This window comes from Mastigoproctus giganteus, chromosome 11 (genome assembly GCF_048544385.1).
Source record: "Mastigoproctus giganteus isolate SK-2022 chromosome 11, ASM4854438v1, whole genome shotgun sequence".
Taxonomy (NCBI): domain Eukaryota; kingdom Metazoa; phylum Arthropoda; class Arachnida; order Uropygi; family Thelyphonidae; genus Mastigoproctus; species Mastigoproctus giganteus.
Window position 1 is genome coordinate 175,833,277 of NC_143585.1, and position 20,971 is coordinate 175,854,247.

Below are 20,971 nucleotides of genomic sequence, written 5' to 3' on the forward strand. Positions count from 1 at the left end.
CCTACTGTTAATATCATTAGTGCCAACGTGTACAACTATATCACCTTTTGTGCCCTTAAAAGATGATATTCGCTCTACAACGTCATCAACCTTTGCCCCTGGCAGACATACCCTGGTCCTGTTCCACCTATCCTTTTTACAAAGCATGTTCCCCGTTTCCCTGACAATAGAGTCACCAACAACTACTAGTTCCTTCGGGAGCAGCGCATTCTGCCTTGGGGGTTGCCTCTGTGTCACATGATGCCCAAGTACAAGCTCTGGCGTTGATGTGGGCAGCTGAGAGCTTGATGGGCCCCTCAATTTAGTTTCTTCGAGGTCATCCACCCTGTCCTTCAAGCTCTCATATAGGCCCACAAGAACGCTGAGTTGTTGCCTGATATCGATACACTCCTCGCATCGCGCACACACAAAGACATCCCCCATGGCAGTATCATGTCCCGTACCCGATTGCTCTGCAAACATCAAGCAAACAGTGCATTTTATAAGGCTGTGAGTCAGAGGACAACTGCCCCCCTCAGTTCTGCTCTGAGCCACAGCACTTCCATTAGATTGAGTCTTTTGCTTTGCTGCTCTGGTCTGAGTCATGATTCTATTAATTTATTAATTAATTATAATTAATTATGTTATGTTATTAATTATGTTAAATATAATTAATTATGTTACGTTTGTAATCTAAGTCGTTATATGTATTTATTTAAAAGTACAATGTAACTGCTAACGAAGTTCAACTAACGCTATCTAGTACGGTATATAACTATCGTATCACAAAGGCGGGAAGTTCGAACGGTAAATCTACGGACACTTAAGTATTAATTAACTTTCAAATCTCGCTGTCTCAATTCAGAATAAACTAACGATCCTTACTAGGTCTATAAGCTACTTACAGAAATAATTCGATGTAAAAAATATTCAATCAAGCGGCTAAATATGGCTAAAGAACCTCTCGTTCAGCGGAGTTGCAACTCGTGGATACCCTTACCGATACTTTTATGCAATTAGTAGGCCGAGTAAAGAATAACAACTGCATATTATTCTACATAACTTCATATACAGTTAAATATATTATACATGATTTTTCTATGCTTCATTAATAATTAATTAGAAACAAAAAAACAAAAATATTTATCAGCAATGAAATTACTCACTAAGATACTTTAATTTAAGACAAATTAAAATATAGGTACCTGATATGTCTGTATATCAAAGACAGGAGTAGCCACAGTAGTCACAAGTTGAACTGTCTGAAACAGAGATTACAGAATTTCTATATCGCATAATTAAAATTTTTAAATAAGATATGGGATAAGGTATCATTGTTATCTATTTAAATAGTATTTAAATAAATAACAATGATAATAGAAAGAAGAAATAACACTGCAAACAACACTAATAACAGTGTTTTATTTTCAAAAGTCTCAGGTACTCTGGGTGAAAAAAAAAAAAAAAGAGTTGGAAAGGTGAAGGATGTGCATTGTGAGTGGAAGAAGAGTTGTAGAGAAAGCTATTAACAAAGTAGATGTTTACTTCTAAACGATGAAGCATTGTTTTTTTTTCATAATTATAATCGAATTGCATATAATAACACATTTGGACAAATGTATCAGAAGTATTTTTTTTAATGAGCCTATGCAGCCCCAAATATAAAAGCATTTCAAGTTTCAGTACCAATAAATATTTCATCGGGGCTGTACCATTAGCATTAGCCTATGATGCAAGAAAGCAAAGTTTATACAACATCAAAAAAAAACCATGCACTTCCCATTTCACCTGTCCATTCCCTCCAAAAGTTTGCTACATCTTCCTTGAATTTATTTAAACTATCCATTTTAACACTTAGAAGTTATAGTATATCTTAAAGTACTATCCATTTTCATAATGACAGATGGAAGTTTGTTCCAACCATCAACCCCGATAGCTAAAGGTAAATTTCCCCACATCTATTCTACAATTGACTTTCTTCGATTTGAATTTATGTCCCCTCAGGTGAGTAATCTGAGCAAGAGGAAGAATTCCATCAGCATTGATCTTACTCAAACTATTCAAGGCCATATACACCTCAATTAGATCACCTTGCAGGAGCCTAGTCTCCAGACAGTGCAATTTTCAGAACTTTAGCCTTTCTTTGTAACAGCAACTCTTTGTTCCACTCACCAATCTCGTTGCCCTTCTCTGTACTCATTGCAGCAGCTCTACATCCTTCTAAAATAAGGCCCCCAAACCTGTATGCAGTACTCAAGGTGTGGCCTGACCATTGCCTTATGCAAGCATCCTTATTTCTGATAGAAAAATTCCTGTATATCACTAACAAGACACTATGAGCTGCTCTTGCAGGCTGTCAGCACTAATCAGAAAACTTCATATCTGACTGCACAATTACTCCCAAGTCCTTTTCATTCTACACTACCCGAGTGTAATACCACCCAGTTGGTACTTCACTCTTGGGTTACTGCTACCCATATGCAGTATTACTTAGTAGTTTCCAAGATTAATTCCTTGAATACATCTCATTTAGAATTTGCTATTGGTAACATCATCTGTTGGTCCCACTGTATAGAATTTAAAAAAATGAGACCACTGTAGTCACCCTTATGAAAGAAAAAACCCTTCCCTTTACTCCTGATGGTAGTTACATCTTTAAGTAAATCCCATATCAGTACACTGATCACTGCCACCTAGAGGTTCCTTTTCTGCAGATTCTTAATGCATGAAGAATTACTGATGATAATCAGATCAAGAGTATCTCCCTCTGGTTGCCTCTTAAACATGCTGCAGTATAAAACAATCATCCAATAAATACACAGAAGTCTTGCTAGTATGTGAGTGACCAATCTACAAGTTCCAGTCAATATCTTCAAAGTTAAAATACCCCCTTATAAGGCAATCTGATTTACCGGCCCACTCTATTTCTCTATACAGTTGTTCGATGTACAGGCAGTTCCCGCTTTACGAGTTTTTCCCTTCAAGTATCAAGTATCAACAAAATTGAAAATATGAACATCAATTGCAAAAAATGAATGTTAAACATTCACAAATACTGCATTTCAAACCACATTTGTAGCTATACAATACAGTGCACCTCGCTTTAAAATATTCTGTTCCAGAGACACCATCGTATTGTGAAAATATTATAATGTGAACCCAATAACACATTGCATTTTAGTTATTTGTGCCAAGACCTCGGAAGTTGAAATTTTCGCTATACAGCATAACTAAGCTATTTATCTCTCTAAAAGGTCATTTTTATAATGGAAATTGCACTACACTTTCATCGTTATCATTCCATTATTGTATAAGAATCAATTTTGTAAGGCTTTGTTGATATTTTTCTAAAGACTTTGTTGATATTTTTCTAAAGTAGTAGTAGTGGCATGTGATGCAAGAAAGCAAGGGCTTATGCAATATGAGCTTATGCAGGATCACCCAAAAAAAAAAAAATAAATAAAAAATAATAAAATAATCCCCTCTAAATATTTGTCAACAAACCTATCAACTTCCACAACGACAGATGGAAGTTTGTTCCAGCAATTAACCACCCGCTGGCTAAAGGCAAATTTCCGCACATCTATTCTACATCTCTCCTTCATCAATTTCAATTTATGCACCCTTAGGTTCGTAATCTGAACAAGTGAAAGAATCCCATGAGAATTCAGCATTCTCAACCCATTCAAGGCCTTATGAACCTCAATCAAGTAATACTCTTGATCTGGTTATCAGCAGTGATCATTCATGTACTAGGAATTTGCAGATAAAAGAACCACTAGGTGGCAGTGATCACAGTGTACTGACTTGGGATTTACTTAAAGATTTAACTACCATCAGGGGTAAAGGAAAGGGTTTTTGCTTCCGTAAAGGTGAGTACAGTGGTCTCCGACAGTTTTTAAATTCTGTACAGTGGGATCAACTGACGATGTTACCAACAGTAAATTCTAAGTGGGAAGCATTGAAGGAATTAATCGTAGAAGCTACTAAAAGTTTCATACCTATTAAGAAATATTATTCAAGGTTTAGGCCTATATGGTTGTCAAATGAACTAATGAGACTCGTAACAGAGAAGAAAAATGCATGGGAGGCATATAAATTATCAAGCAACTCAGAAGCCTATGGCAGATATAAGTTAGTCTGTAATCAGGTCAAAAAAGGAGGTTCGGCAGGCGAAGGCAGATTACAAGAAATATTTGGCAAAAGTTGCTAAGAAAAACAGCAAGGATTTCTTTACTTATATAAACTCTAAAAGGAAGGGGATGAATCAGATTGATCCACTTGACATCGATGGTTCGACTGTTGATGATCCTGCTCAGATAGCAAACAAACTGAATGAGTATTTTGCATCCATATTCACACGTGAGGAATTATTAAGGTTTGAAAATGTCAGAAGGTTATCAAATTGTAGCAGGATACTTAATGATTTTGTAATAACTGAGAGCAAAGTGGAAGAGAAATTGTTGAAGTTAAACATAAGAAAAGCACCTGGGGTGGATGGGATCTATCCAGTTATATTAAAGGAGGCGGAAAAGAAACTAAGCATACCCTTAGCCATAATTATGAGAGCGTCCATAATTATGAGAGCGTCCTTGGACTCGGGGGAGGTTCCCACGGACTGGAGATGTGCAAATGTATCCTCAATTCACAAAGAGGGATCAAAGGGTGACACGAGTAATTACAGACCAGTTAGTTTATCTTCTTTTCCGGGTAAAATAATGGAGTCACTGGTTAAAGATGCATTGCAGGATCATCTAGACAAGACTGCAGCAATAATTCAGACACAGCATGGGTTTGCTAAGGGAAAGTCTTGTCTGACAAATTTGATAGGATATTATGATGTGGTTACAAAGGAACTGGATGCAAAAAATAATTTTGATATCATGTATTTGGATTTCAGGAAAGCTTTTGACACTTGCGCATGGAAGACTATTGTACAAATTGGAGCAGAATGGTATTAAGGGTAAGTTGCTACAATGGATAAAAGGATGGTTAAGTGGGAGAAGACAGAGGGTGGTAATCAATGGGTGCTGCTCTTCTTGGACTAATGTTATTAGTGGACTTCCACAGGTTTCGGTGTTAAGTCCACTGTTGTTTTGTATATTTATCAATGATATTGATGAAGTTATATGAGGCTTAATGTTGAAGTTTGCAGATGATACAAAGGTTGGCAGGGTTGTTAATGACAGTAATGGCAGTGTGCTACTGCAACAGGATCTAGATAATTTGGGCAGATGGGCTAAGAAGTGGCAACTGAAGTTTAACCTTGACAAATGCAAAGTACTGCATATGGGTAGAAGTATCCCCAGAGAAACGTACCAACTGTGTGGTACTACACTTAAGGTGGTAGAAAATGAAAAAGACCTGGGAGTAATTGTGCAGGCAGATATAAAGTTTTCTGAGCAATGCAGACAGGCTGCCAGGGCAGGTCATGGGGTTTTGTCAATGATATATAGGAATTTTGCTAGCAGGGAAAAGGAGGTGATTATCCCTCTGTATAAGGCAATGGTCAGGCCATGCCTTGATTACTGCGTACAGGTCTGGAGGCCTCATTTTAGGAAGGATGTAGATTTACTTGCACGTGTATAGAGAAGGGCAACAAGATTGGTGAGGGGAATGAAGGGATCCTCTTTTCAAGAGAGGTTTAAGTTCTGCAAATTGCAGTGGCTGGAGACTAGGCTCCTGCACGGTGATCTGATTGAGGTGTATAAGGCCTTGAATGGGTTCAGCACGCTGAATTCTGATGGGATCCTTCCACTTGTTCAGATTACGAACCTAAGGGGACATAAATTCAAATTAAGAAAGGACAGATGTAGAATAGATGTGCGGAAATTTGCCTTTAGCCAGCGGGTGGTTAATTGCTGGAACAAACTTCCATCTGTCGTTGTGGAAGTTGATAGGTTTAATAAATTTAAGGAGGAACTGAACAGGCATTTGGAGGGAATGGTGTGATTTTTTTTTTTTTTTTGGCTGGTGCTGCATAAGATTATACATTTGCTTTCTTGCATCACATGCCACTACTACTACTACTACTAATACTACTACTACCTCACAGGTGCCTAGTTTCCAGCTGCAGCAATTTGCAGAACTTAAGCCTCTCACGGTAAGAGGAGCCCTTCATTCCCCTCACCAATCTTGTTGCCCTTCTCTGTACACGCTCAAGCAAATCTACATCTTTCCTAAAATGAGGCTTCCAGTCCTGCACACAGTACTAAAGGCATGGCCTGACCATTGCCTTATACAGAGGGACAATCACCTCCTTTTCCCGGCTAGCAAACTTCCTGTATACCATTGACAACACCCCATGACCTGGCCTGGCAGCCTGTCTGCATTGCTCAGAAAACTTGATATCTGACACCCAGGTCTTTTTCATTTTCTACCACCTTAAGTGTAGTACTACGCAGTTGGTACGTTTCTCTGGGGTTACTTCTACCCATATGCAGTACTTTGCATTTTTCAATGTTAAACAGTTGCCACTTCTCAGCTTATCTGTCCAAATTTTCTAGATCCTGTTGCAATAACACACTGCCATTACTGTCATCAACAACCCTGCCAACCTTTGTATCATCTGCAGTCTTCGATACTAAGCCTGATATACCTTCATCAATATTAGCATTAGCATTTGCATTAGTAGAGGCATATGATGCAAGAAAGCAAGCTTATGCAGCATCAGCCAAAAAAAAAAAAAAAAAAAAAAACACACACTTCCACTTCACCCCTCTGTTCGTTCAAAATACCTGTCCAGCTGAGCCTTAAATTTATTTAGGCTATCAACTTCCACAACAAGGGATGGAAGTCTGTTCCAACAGCCAACTACCCGCTGGTTAAGTGAAAATTTCTGCACATCTATTCTACATCTGCCTTTCCTCAATCTGAATTTATGCATTCTCAGGTGATTATTCTGAGCAAGAGGAAGAATCCCATTAGCATTGGGCATGCTCAAACCATTCAAGGCTTTATACACCTCTATCAGATCACCTCGCCGGTGCCTAGTCTCCAGACACTGTAATTTGCAAAACTTAAGTCTTTCTTCATAAGAACAACCCTTTGTTCCATTCACTAATCTTGTTGCCTTCTCTGTATTCGTTCCAGCAGCTCTACATCCTTCTTGAAATGAGGCCTCCAGACCTGTACTCAAAGTCTAGAGGCCTCATTTCAAGAAGTACTCAATGGTCAGGCCACACCTTGTACTCAAGGTGTGGCCTGACCATTGCCTTATACAAGGGATTAATCACCTTCTTATCCCTGCTAGAAAAATTCTTGTATATCACTGACAAGACACACCATGAGCTACTCTTGCAGACTGTCTGCACTCAATTACTCCCAGGTCCTTTTCATTCTCTACCACTGTCAGTGTAGTACCACGGAGTTGATAAATTGCTCTGGGGTTGCTGTTTCCCATATGTAGAACTTTACATTTGTCAATGTTAAACTTCATTTGCCACCTCTCAGCCCAACTGCTCAACCTTTCCAGGCAGCAGCATAATGTCAGTAGCATCCTTAACAACCCTGCCAACCTTTGTATCGTCTGCAAACTTGGACATTAAGCTTTATATACCATCAACAATATTATTTATAAATACAGAAAACAATAATGGATCGAACACTGAATCCTGAGGGACTCCACTAATAACATTAGTCCACGATGAGCAGTGTCCATTGATTACCACTCTCTGTCTTCTACCCTTCACCCACCCCTTTATCCATAGCAGCAATTTGCCTGCAATGCCACACTGCTCCAATTTGTGCAGCAGTCTTCCATGTGCAACAGTATCAAAAGCCTTTCTAAGATCCAAGTATATAATATCAAAGTCATTCCGTGCATCCAGTTCTTTTGTGACTGCATCATAGTATCCAATCAAATTGGTCAGGCAAGACTTTCCCTTAACAAAACCATGCTGTGTCCGAGCTATAACTGAAGTCTTGTCTAGATGATCCTGCAGTGCTTCTTTAACCAGCGCCTCCATTAATTTTCCTGGAACAGAAGTTAAACTCACAGGTCTATAATTACTTGTGTCAGCCTTTGATCCTCCTTTGTGAGTTGGGGTCACCTTTGCACATCTCCAGTCTATGGGTACCTCCCCCTGAGTCCAAGGAAGCTCTCATAATTATGGCTAAGGGTTTTCTTACTTCCTTTGCTGCCTCCTTTAATATAACTTTAATATATAGATTCCATCCACCCCAGGTGCCTTTCTTGTGTTTATCTTCAACAATTTCTCCTCCACTTTACTTTCAGTTATTACAAGATTATCTAGCTTACTGGCATTCCCCTCGCTGGATAACTCCTCATGTGTGAATGTAAATGCAAAATATTGATTTAATATGTTAGCTACCTGAGCAGGATCATGAACAGTTGAACCATCCATATCAAGTGGACCAATCTGATACGTCCCCTTCCTTCTAGAGTTGATATAAGTAAAGAACTCTTTGCTATTTTTCTTTGCATCCTTTGCCGAAGATTTCTCGTTATCTGCCTTTGCCTGCCTAACCTCCTTTGTAATTTGGTTACAGATCAACTTACATCTATCATAGGCTTCTGTTCCACATGGTAATTTATATGTATCCCATGCATTTTTCTTCTCTGCTATATGTCTCATTAGTTCATCTCCTATCCATTTAGGCCTAAACCTTGAACAATATTTCTTATTTGGTATGTAAAGCCTCTTCCAAATATAGTAGCTTCCAAGATAAGTTCTTTGAATGCTTCCCATTATCATTGATAAATATATAAAACAACAGTGGACCAAAAATATAATTATAATTGGTCCGGGCTCCCCCCCCACACAAATGATTATAAATAAGCATACCTCCCATGTGATACACATTTTGTAATCACTTGTGTATATTTCGGGGACCTTCAAATACATATACCAGGCCTCCTGTCTGCTTAAATCCAGCACTAATTAGAGAGCACTGAATGAACTCATCTTCAAGAAATTCCTATAATTAACAACAATGATTTTAACCAAGATGTTTCCAAGTGAGTGAGAAGTAAAGAAAAAAAGAAGTAAAAAAAGTTAGTGAGAAGTAAAGAAAAAAACGGTACTCTTATAAGGACTTTTCTTTTAATTAAAAATTAAAAAAAAAAGTGGGGGAGGGATAAAAATTTGCCATGCATATGTCAAAAATAAACCCTAAAAAGAGAAAACAAAATGTAATGGGTAATGTTTGTCCATTTAATTGTTAATAACAATTAAATTTAAGTTCAAATCTTATTTTAATTTAATTTATTTTTGTTACACAGAGCATTAAAACTATGATAAATGAATTAGCTTTCGGCTGGGTGGCAGCCTTCATCAGATTAAAATACTTTGAATGGCAGTTAGAATAGAGATGCACTGCCAGGATGGTACGTGAGACACGTGGTTAATTGTTTGTTGATGTTTGTGGCTGTGACGTATGGTGGTGACGTGGCCAGCGTTTGTCTATGGACAGAATTACTGTTTCTGTGATGGGGTTAAGCTGACAACCACTGTTCCTGTTCAACGAGGTATCCGAGCATTTTATACTTAACGATTCCAACCAGGTGCGCCTTAGGTAATGGTGGGACTTGTCTACAACCACGACATCGCGGTGTGGGTCGATGTCGTGGTGGGTTGTCCAGACATGCTCGGCAATAGCTGAGTGTTCTACATCCGCCAAACGGATCGCCCTTTTATGTTCTGAGAGGCGTTTCTCGAGACGACGACCAGTCTCTCCAAAGTAGCAGCTCGTGCAGTCACGGCAAGAGATGCGATAGACCACACCACTCTGTAGAAGGGTGGGGACAGGTGTTTTTATGTTGGAAAGGAGAGAACGCAGTTTCTTGCCTGGGAGTTGGATGCACTTTACCCCATGCAATCTTAGGATTCTACCGATCTGATGTGACAGGTTGGGGTAGTATGGGATGAATGCCCTCGTGGAAGACTCGTCACTGTTGGCGTTGCTGTTGGTCGTCACGTTGTCGCGTGCTTGTAGATCACATCTGTTAAGAACATCGATGAGGTAGCCACACCTCGTAAGGTCTACTTTGACTCTGGTGATCTCTTTGCGCCTTTCATCTGCAGAGCTAGAGTGTGTCCAGGCGCGAGTTAGCAAGGTTCGGGCGGTTGAGAGGAGGTGGCCCCGTGTGTGTGCTGACTGGAAGTTGGTAAATTGGCCAGCACACATAGGCTTACGATAAACCGTCGTCTTCAAGCATGTGTCTTCGCGCCGGACAAGTGTATCTAGGTATGGTATAGAGTTGTTCGACTCCAGCTCAACCGTGAATTTTATGAAGGGTGACAGTGAGTTGAGGTGGGTTAGGAGTCGCTGACTTGAGTCTCTAGGGATCACTACGAACACATCGTCTACGTAGCGACACCAAAAGGCGATGTGATCCAGTGCGTGTGTAAACGCACGTCCCTCTAACTCCTCCATCACGATGTTTGCTGTGACCGAGCTGACAGGGGAACCCATGGCTGTGCCATGTATCTGCTGGTAGATTGAACCATTAAACATGATTGCACCCCCTGTTAAGCACAGTCTGAGGGCGGCGGAAATGTCATCAGGCGTCAGCTTAGTTCTTTCGCTGAGGGTTCCATCATTGTCCAAGAGTTGTTTTGCGCAAGAGATGGCAAGTTCCACAGGGATGGAGGTAAAGAGTGATACGACATCGACCGATGCCATGACTTGATCTTGCGAGATGGATATAGTGCGGATCCTTTCTATGAACTCAACACTGTTGGAGACGGTGTAGGTGGTCTTGCCAACTAGAGGAGAAAGAAGTCTCGAGACAAATTTAGACAGCTCGTAAGTCGGTGATCCACAGCAGGATACAATAGGTCTTAGTGGCGTGCCTTCTTTGTGCACTTTCGGCAGGCCGTAAAACCGTGGGATCTGACACCCGGAGGCACGGAGGTGATTACGGGTTGACTGTGTGATTTTCCCTTGCTTCAGCCAAGTGTTGGTGAGGATATTCACCTCTGACTCCCATCGTTCCAAAGCCTTGTTGGGGTCGATGGTTAGGGGTTTGTAGACGGTAGTGTCTCGTAAGAGCAGTAAGGCTTTCGCCATGTAATCAGTGTGGTTCATTACAACTGTATGACGGCCTTTGTCCGCCGGTAGAATGACGATGGACGAATCCCGTTTCAGTGCCTTGAGGGTAGAAATCTGTATACGGCTGAGGTTTGAAGAGACGGGGCGAGCATGGTGTAGAACTGCTGCAGTCTTTAAGCGGATTGCGTTGGCTACATCTTCTGGGAGGCGTGACAAGCTTGCTTCCACACCCAAGGCGATGTCGGTGATTGGTGGGTGCTTTGGAAGAACGGCAAATGTCATGCCAAGGGTCAACAAGTTTGTTTGTTCTGCAGATAACTGCTTGTTGCTTAGGTTCAATACGAAATCCGTGCAATTTGTGGGAGGGGCATTACGCTGGCGCCGAAATTGACGGGATTCATTAATCAAAGTATTGAACTTACGTTTCTGTCGGGCACAATAACGATCTGATTCTCTGACGGCCTGGCAACGTAAAGTATTGATTACCTTGGTGTAAATAGGATCGGGAATCAGAGCCTTAAGGTCGGCAAGTAGGGCTGCTTTGCTCGCTGAAGCACGTTGTATGTCACGATGGAGGCAGCCGATCCATATGCGTAGAGTTCTGAAGCCGAAGTTCCGACAGGCACGTCCCATACGCTCACTAGGAAACGGTTGTTTGTAGCGAAACCCTTTCGGTATAATCCAGTTAGCTTTGCATCTATGTGCAAACCTCAGGTGTTGCCTGCTACGGGCTATGAAGATAAAATCTTTCTGGAGTCTCACGACCATATCATATGTTGGTTGGCCAAGAATAGTCCGTACATAATAAAACACGCCTGCGTGCTCTGGATTCATAATTTATTTATTTTTGTTACACAGAGCATTAAAACTATGATAAATGAATTAGCTTTCGGCTGGGTGGCAGCCTTCATCAGATTAAAATACTTTGAATGGCAGTTAGAATAGAGATGCACTGCCAGGATGGTACGTGAGACACGTGGTTAATTGTTTGTTGATGTTTGTGGCTGTGACGTATGGTGGTGACGTGGCCAGCGTTTGTCTATGGACAGAATTACTGTTTCTGTGATGGGGTTAAGTTGACAACCACTGTTCCTGTTCAACGAAGTATCCGAGCATTTTATACTTAACGATTCCAACCAGGTGCGCCTTAGGTAATGGTGGGACTTGTCTACAACCACGACATCGCGGTGTGGGTCGATGTCGTGGTGGGTTGTCCAGACATGCTCGGCAATAGCTGAGTGTTCTACATCCGCCAAACGGATTACTTTTAATTTTTCAAACCAAGCCTATAAATAAAACAAATTTTGTATAACAAGCATCAAGTGAGGAAGAATAATAATAAATCAATAAAATGCATTAATAATTAAATAATTATTAACTATTTAAAAAATAACTAAACTTTTCACTTACAGGTACACTTGAATAAGATGATGTCCAGACAAATGGTCGTACACCATACAATACCATAGGCCGATTCATAACAGGTATATATTTCTGAAAATAAAATGAAAAATTAATGAAACAATATATATCACATCCATTGGATATACATTCAATGTGTCTTAAATTTTAAGTGAAGAGCATAGTGCACGTTAAATGCTTAAAATTACTTTTGTTTAAGAGTTGAATTTATATCTCAGTGCCCAAAAAACACCTAAACATAGTATAGTGTACTATACTATGTTAAGGAATTGTCTTTTTCTTTCAAGTAAATACTAAGAAATATTAGCTGCTCATGCGAGGCTATTTCTGCTAATTTCAGCTGGATAATGTATTTTCATAATGCTTTCAGGATTGAGTTTGTCGATTTATATTTTTCATGTGTGGGATCTGGAAATATGTAAATAGATCTACATTTTAAATATTTCTTAAATTAATATATGGATTAGCATTAGCAGACACATATGAAGCAGACACATATGATGCAGCTTATAAAAGACCATCCAAAAAAAAAAAAAAAAATTTCACACATCCATTCCCTTTAAAAAGTTTTTCTAGTTCCTCCAATTTATTTAAGCTATCAACTTCCACAGCAACAGATGGAGGTTTGCTCCAGAAATCAACTACTCACTGGCTAAAGGCAATTTCTACACATCTATTTTACAACTGTCTTTCATCAATTTGAATTTATGCCCCCTCAGGTTTTTACTCTGATCAAGAGGAAGAACCCCCATCACAATTGAGTCTGATCAATCCATTCAAGACCTTGTACATATCAATCAGATTGCCTTGCAGGTGCCTAGTCTCCAGATGCTGTAATTAGCAGAATTTAAGCCTTTCTAGGTAAGAGGACCCCCTTTGTTTCCCTCACCAATCTTGTTGCCCTTCTCTGCACTCACTCAAGCAACTATACATCGTTCCTAAAATGAGGCCTCCAGACCTGTACTTAGTACTCAAAGTATGGCCTGACCATTGCCTTATACAAGGGGATAATCACCTCCTTATTCCTGCTAGCAAAATTCCTGTGTATCATTGACCTGCTCTGGCAGACTGTCCGTGCTGCTCAGAAAACCTCATATCTGACTGCACAATTCCCCCCGGTCGTTTTCATTCTTCACTACCCTGAGTGTATTACCACACAGTTGGTAGATTACTCTGGAATTACTGCTACCCATATGCAGCACTCTGCATTTGCCAATGTTAAATTTCAGTTGCCACCTTTCAGCCCATCTGCTGAACTTTTCTAGATCCTGTTGTAGTAGCATACTGTCATTAACAACCCTGCCAATTTTCATATCCTCTGAAAACCTTAGACATTAAAGCCTGACATACCTTCATCAATATCATTAATAAATACAGAAAACAACAATGGGCCAAACATCAAACCCTGGAGTAGTCCTCCACTAACATTAGTCCATGAAGAGCATTGTCCAATGATTACTCCTCTCAGCCTTCTCCCCCTCAACCATCCCTTTATCCATAACAGCAACTTGCCCTTCTGCTCCAATTTGTATAGCAGTCTTCTGTGTGCAACAGTATCAAAAGCTTTCTTGAAATCGAAGTATATGATATCAAATTTTTTTTTTTTGGCATCCAGTTCCTTTGTGACCATATTGTAGTATCCAATCACATTGGTCAGACAAGACTTCCCCTTAACAAACCCACTTTGTGTTTGAATTATAACTGCAGTCTTGTTTAGATGATTCTGCAATCCTTTGACCAGCGACTCCATTAATTTCCCTGAAACAGAAGTTAAACCAACATGTCTGTAATTACTTGTGTCCTCCTTTGATCTGTTTTTTGAATTGAGGATATATTTGAACATCTCCAGTCCATGGGGGCCTCCCTCAAGTCCAAGAATGCTCTCAAATTCTTGGCTAAGGGTTTGCTTACTTCCTTTGCTGTTTCTTTTAATATAACTGAATAGACCCCATCCATCCTAGGTCCCTTTCTTACATTTAACTTCAACAATTTCTCCTCCAATTTGCTCTCAGTTATTACAGAGTCATTTAGTTGCCTATTAGGGTTTGATAAGCTTCTAGCCTGTACTTCCCTACAGAATTCTTCATGTGTGAATGTAGATGCAAAATATTCATTCAGTTTGTCGACCACCTAAGCAGAATCATCGACTGTTGAACCATTGATATCAAGTGGACTAATCTGATTCATGCCCTTTCTTCTAGAGTTTACATAAGTAAAGAAGTCTTTGCTATTTTTCTTTGCAACCCTTGCCAAAAATTTCTCGAAATCTGCCTTCGCTTGCCTAACCTCCTTTAAGACTCGATTACAGACTAGCTTATATCTACTGTAGGCTTCTGTATCAGGAGACACAGAAGCCTACCGTGGGCTTCTGTGTCTCCTGATAATTTATATGCATCCCATGCATTTTTCTTCTCTGCCACGAGTCTCATTATTTCATCTGACATCCATTTAGGCCTAAAATTGTCTTCAAATTATTCCAGCTGGAATCATTTCCAGCACCTACCATTTCCAACTAATTGTAGAATACACTTTACATCAGATGTATGCTTGTTTACCACACTAATGATATTAAGAGTAGGAGATCTGAAGACTTACTTAACAAGTACAGGGGAATGTTGGGTAAAAGTCACGATTTAGGATTGAATTTGAAAGTGTCTGCAATTCTCTCCAGACACAATACAAGGTACTATATGTAGAGAGCCTTGTCAATCAATTCAGCTGCGCAGAGATTAAGCAAGGCTAACTTCATGAATCTGAAGTACTGGTTAAGTCATCAAATGCAGACATTGTAGGAATACTGGAAACATGGTGTCACTCAGACATGGAATAGAATTTTGCTCAACTTTGAAATCTTGAAAATATTGAGCACTGCATACAATATGATAGCTTGTCTGTTTGCGAAACATGTGTTTTCATGCCCACTGCACTGTTAATTGTTCTGTTTGATCTTTTCAGTGTGGTCTGTGTTTGATAAGAGGAGAGACTGTTTCAACAAGGATGGGATGCCCTTGAATAGAAAGAGTGCAAGATATTTTGCTGATACTATCAAGACAGTAATAGCTGGGTCGGTAAAACTGCTAGCTTAGTGAGATACACAGATTAATAGCTTAACAAGAGCCACATGCAAAGGCAAAAGTGATTCTTGCACTGCTGCTATTTGTACATGCAACAGCCTGGAAAACAAGGTGCCTGGAACTTCAGGCCCTACTGAGTGTCATCAGGGAATAAATAAATACATGGGCTGTGTTAGCGTAACTAAGAGTAAAACATGTGCAAATTTATTTGAATGTACATTAATTCTAGGAGCACTGTAAATAAACTTGATGAATTTGAAATACTGGTTAAGCATTCAAATGCAGACATTGTAGGACTAACGGAAACACGGTGTCACTTGGACATAATGATGTTGAATTTGAATATGGGGAATACAATGTATACAGGAAGTACAGAAGAGGTGGATGAGTTATGCTATTAGTTAAGAAGTATATTAAATCTAAGGCTGTGCATCCAGTTGATATGGGTACCGAGTGTAATGTTGTATCAGTTTGTTGTGATATAAGCACTGGGAAATCAAAATTTAGAGGAGTGTGTTATAGGCCTAATGACTGAGTATACCAAACAGCTAAACAGACAAATAAAGTGGACCAGCCCATCAGAATGTCTCATAATGGGGGATTTTAACTTTCCAGATGTTGACTGGAACTTGTGAGTTGGTCACTCGCAAGGCTTTTGGGGATTTCTTGGATGACTGTTTTTACAGCAGAATGTTAGAGAGGCAACAAGAGGAAGCAATACTCTTGATCTGGTTATCAGCATTGATTCTTCATGCATTAATAATCTGCAGGTAAAGGACCTACTGGGTTGCAGGGATCACAATGCACTAATGTGAAATTCAATTAAACACAACTCCTGTCAAGGGTAAAGAGAAAGGCTTTTGGTTTAGTAAGGGTGACTACAGTGGTCTCAGACAGTTTTTAAATTCTGTGCAGTGGGACCAAATGATAATATTACTAACAGGAAATGGGAAGTATTTGAGGAAGTAATGAAAGAAGCTACTAGACTTTTCACACAAACAAAGAAATACTGTTCAAGACTTAGAACTAAATGCATGTCAGATGAAATATTGAAACATGTGGCAGAGAAGAAAAGTGCATGGGATACATATAAATTTTCAGGTGATACAGAAGTTTACGTTAAATATAAATTAATGTGTTATCAAGTTGCAAAGAAAGTTAGGCAAGCTAAGGTAGATTATGAGAAGATGCTGGCAAAGAAAGCAAAGAAAAACAAACAACAAAGACTTCTATGCTTATATAAATAGTAGAAGAAAGGAATTGAATCACATTAGGCCACTTGACATTTATGGGTTAACTGTTGATGACCCTGCCAGATTGCGGAATTGAATAGGTACTTTGCATCTACATCATGAGGAATTCTTTAGGGAAAGGGGATACCAGAACTTTATCAAACTCCAATGGGGAGCTAAATGACTTTGTGATAACTAAAAGGAAAGTGGAGGAGAAATTGTTGAAGATGGACATAAAATAGGCACTTGGGGTGGATGGAACCTATCTAATTATATTAAGGGAGGCAGTAAAAGAGAAGCAAACCTGTAGCCATAATTATGATAGCATCCTTAGATTCAGGTGAGGTCCCTATGGACTGGAGATGTGCAAATATATCCCCAATTCATAAAGGGGGATCAAAAGGCAATGTCAGTAATTACAGCCCTGTCTGTTCCAGGATAAAGAATGGAATTGCTGGTTAAAGAAGTAATACAGGATGATCCAGACAGGCATGCAATTCTACTGTAAGCATAGCATGGATTTGTTAAGGGGCTGTCTTGTCTAACCAATCTGACAGGATACTATGATGCAATGACCAAGGAACTGGATGCAAAAATTAATTTTCACATCATATACTTGGATTTCAGGAAGGCTTGTTGATGCTATTGTAAATAAAAGACTGCTGTACAAACTGGAGAAATGTGGCATTAAGGGCAAGTTACTGCTATGGATAAAGGGAGGTTAAGTTGAAGACAGAGATTAGTTATCAATAGGCACTGCTCTTCGTGGAGGCACCTCCATAGCCAGATGGGCAGGAGCAGCAGTGTGTAGCATACACTTCTTGATTAGACTGGGGTTTGAGCCCGTGCCCACCAAATACGGAGGATGTGGAAAGGTCAGGGAATGACCACCGCATATCCCCAGAGCAATATAGCCTTAGTTGCTAATGCTCCTAAAAACCAAATAACAAACAAACAGCTCTTCGTGGACTAATGTTATTACTGGAGTTCCCCAGGGTTCAGTGCTGGGCTTTGTTTTTAATATACAGAGTGATTCAGGAGGAATAGTAAATATTTTGGTAGGTTATAGTAGCAATTATTCTGAGGGAAAAAGTTCATATAAACATGTGTCCAATTTTCAATGGATACAGAGATACAGCTGTTTGAAACTGGCGTGCACAGAGCCATTAAGAAATATATTAAAGAACGATAAATGACTTATTGTTTGTATTTATTGACTTTTTGAATGATAAAAACACAAATAATTGATAAATTTTTTACAGTTCATAATAAATATTCAAAAATCCCACCACCAACCTCAACACACTTTGCAACTCTTGTGATAATATGATGTGTTGTTCTTCTGAGGTCATCTTGGCATTCCTTTATGAGGGCAGCAGTATCCAAAATGTGAGTAAGCAATTCATCTCTTGTATTCACCTTTTCTTTGTATACTGCACTTTTCATCCATCCCCACAAACGAAAATCTAATAGAGTGAAGGCTGGAGACCTATGGCCAATGAACAGAACCCACCACGGCCGATCCATCTTTCAAGGAAAGTTTGATTTAGATTGTATCACCTGACGGGTATAATGTGTAGGAGCTCCATCAAGCAGAAAGTACATACCAATTCTTGTAGCCAAGGGAAGATCCTCTAATAGTAGTGGAAGTTCGTTTTGCAGAAATTATAGGTAAACGTGTCATGTAAAACAATTTTGTAACACAACAGGCCCAACTGATTGTCAATGATACCGCACCACACGTTTACAGAGAAACAATGTTGAAAATTTGTTTCTATAGTGGCATGTGGATTTTCATCTAACCACCAATGGGAGTTACAAGTATTGTTGATACCACCACGGGTGAAAGTAGCTTCATCACTGAACAGTATTAATGGAATTAATCGCGATTAGCATTTACCCACCAACAAAATTCCAATCACTGGGCATTGTCTCCTGGTTGAGGGTGTTGTACCCACTCTATGTGAAATGGATACAAGCGGTGTTCAACGTACTCTTGTCTGTGGAACACTGATATGCATAGAAATTCTGTGTGTGCTAATATGTATACCAGCTGAAGAATGTGTTCTATTTCATCTGCATTTTGTTCATTTGCACATTCAGAAGATATATGAGTGCTGGGAACTGTACCATTCTCACACAGTTTGGTAAATACTAGTAAATGCCTTGAATCTGGTATTCTGCTGTTAGGAAACCATCGACGGTATTCTCTACAAGCAGCAGTAGCAATTCCACCATAAAAAACTTAGACAAATGTCATATCGACATATTCACAATGTGTGAAGATGTGTGGCATTCTTAATAATAGGTCTAACACCAAACAACATCAGGATATAACTGCTTCTTGGCCATATCTGATTCAAGGAGCTCTGCATGCCAGTTTCAAGCAGCTGAAACTCCATAATCCATTGAGAATTGGACACATCTTTATATGAACTTTTTTACTCAGAATAATTGACATATAACCTCTCAAAACATTTACTATTCCTCCTGGATCACTGCGTATTTCACTGATATTGATGAAGTACAGCAGATATCTCTTAAGGGCACAAAAGGTGATGCTGTTGTACATGTTGTACAACAGAATCACCTTTTGTGCAAGTAAGATGACATTAAGAGTAAGAGATCTGCAGATTTACTCAACAAGTACAGGTCAATGTGGAAAAAAAAAGTCATGAGTTAAAGAGCTGAATGTGAAAGTGTCTGCAATTCTGCCCAGACATGATAGGAAAGAGTATATAATGAGAGCCTTTTCAATCAATTCAGCTCTGGAGAGACTGTGCAAGGCTCAAGGGGTAGAATTTTTTTTCAGCCTAGTCTGTGCTTGTTGACAGGAGAGACTGCTTCTACAGAGATGCTATTGAAGCAGTGTTAGGTGTGTCAGAAAACTGCTAGCTTTGGGGGATACACAGACTAAAAGATTAACAGTGGCAGCAGGCAGAGGCAAAAATGATTCTTGCAGTGCTTCTATTGGAATGAGCAGCAGCATGGAGAGCAAGGCAATGGAGATGTCTAGGACTGTTGGGAGTCATAGTGGAACAAATAAAAACATGGGCTGTGTTAGGGTAACTAAGAGTAGAAACAGGTGCATGTATACTTGCATGTACACCAATGCCTAGTTAATAAATTTGATGAGCTTGAAGTGCTAGTTAAGACATCAAAGGCAGATATTGTTGGGATATCAGAGACATGGTGTCACATATATATAAGCAGTGCCGAATTGGAATCTGGGGAGTACAATGTGTACAGAAAGGATAGACAGGACAGGAAGGGAGGAGGGGTTATGCTGTTAGTTAAGAAACACAAAATCTAAGGAAGTGCATCCAATTGATGTTGGTGGACAATGCAATGTTGAATCTGTTTGGTGTGACATAAGCACTGGGAAAGGAAAAATGAGAGTAGGTGTGTGTTATAGGCCTAATGAATCTGTTGAGTATAATGAGCAATTGTGCAGAGAAATAGAGTGGGCCAGTAAATCAGAATGTCTTATAATGAGGGATTTTAACTTTCCAGATATTGACTGGAACTTGTCAGTTGATCACTCACACACTAGCAAGACTTTTTTGCTAGTGTGTGAGGCAACCAGAGGGAGTAATACAGTAGGGTCCCTAACTCATATGGCGGGGTAGGTTCCAGACTCCCGCCGAAAAGCAAAAATCGCTAAAAAGTGATTTTTTTTTTTGTTTGCGAAGTTACATAAAAGTCTAATAACATGTAATAAGTGAGCAACAGAGCTATAACTCAAAAATGATACAAAAATCAAATGAATATACAGTACACACACTACTTACATTAATATTTTCGCCCTTAGCTTAGATTGATGAATGTAAATTTGAAAAAAAAAATAAAATAATATATTTATTGTAGGAAGGAGATGGCACATTTTCATCATCTGACTCATTAGCAAATCTTATATTCATTTTGACAATGGAAACTTGGTTGCTACTGCTAGCTATTGCTGTTGCAATAGCTAGCAATAGCAACTAGCAAATGCTGTTGCTATTCGACAGCAATAGCTAGCTATTGCTGTCGAAGGCTGCGTTGATACTTTCGTAAAGTAAGAAAACAATGAACTTTGCCTCATTAATTTCCATCTCCTTTCTCTTAGAATTTCTTTATAGCATGCAATATCGTCTAGAAGCCTTGCATTCACTTTAGAACTTCTTTCGAAATTTGGATCAATTCTCTCAAAAACTGCCATCCCTGTTTCTGTACATTTGATAGAGTCTTTCAATTCCTCAGAGGTCA

The 20,971-nt window shown here is 39.4% G+C and overlaps 1 protein-coding gene across 1 annotated transcript in view; it reads right to left on the reverse strand.

Annotated features, from left to right (window-relative positions):
- LOC150078585 (voltage-dependent calcium channel subunit alpha-2/delta-3-like) overlaps nucleotides 1–20,971 on the reverse strand; it is a 307,888-nt gene that overhangs the window by 27,335 nt on the left and 259,582 nt on the right. Inside the window, exon 8 of the mRNA XM_090384625.1 lies at nucleotides 12,406–12,489. Within this exon, the coding sequence (XP_090240751.1) occupies nucleotides 12,406–12,489 (84 nt within the window). The remainder of the gene's footprint in view (nucleotides 1–12,405; nucleotides 12,490–20,971) is intronic.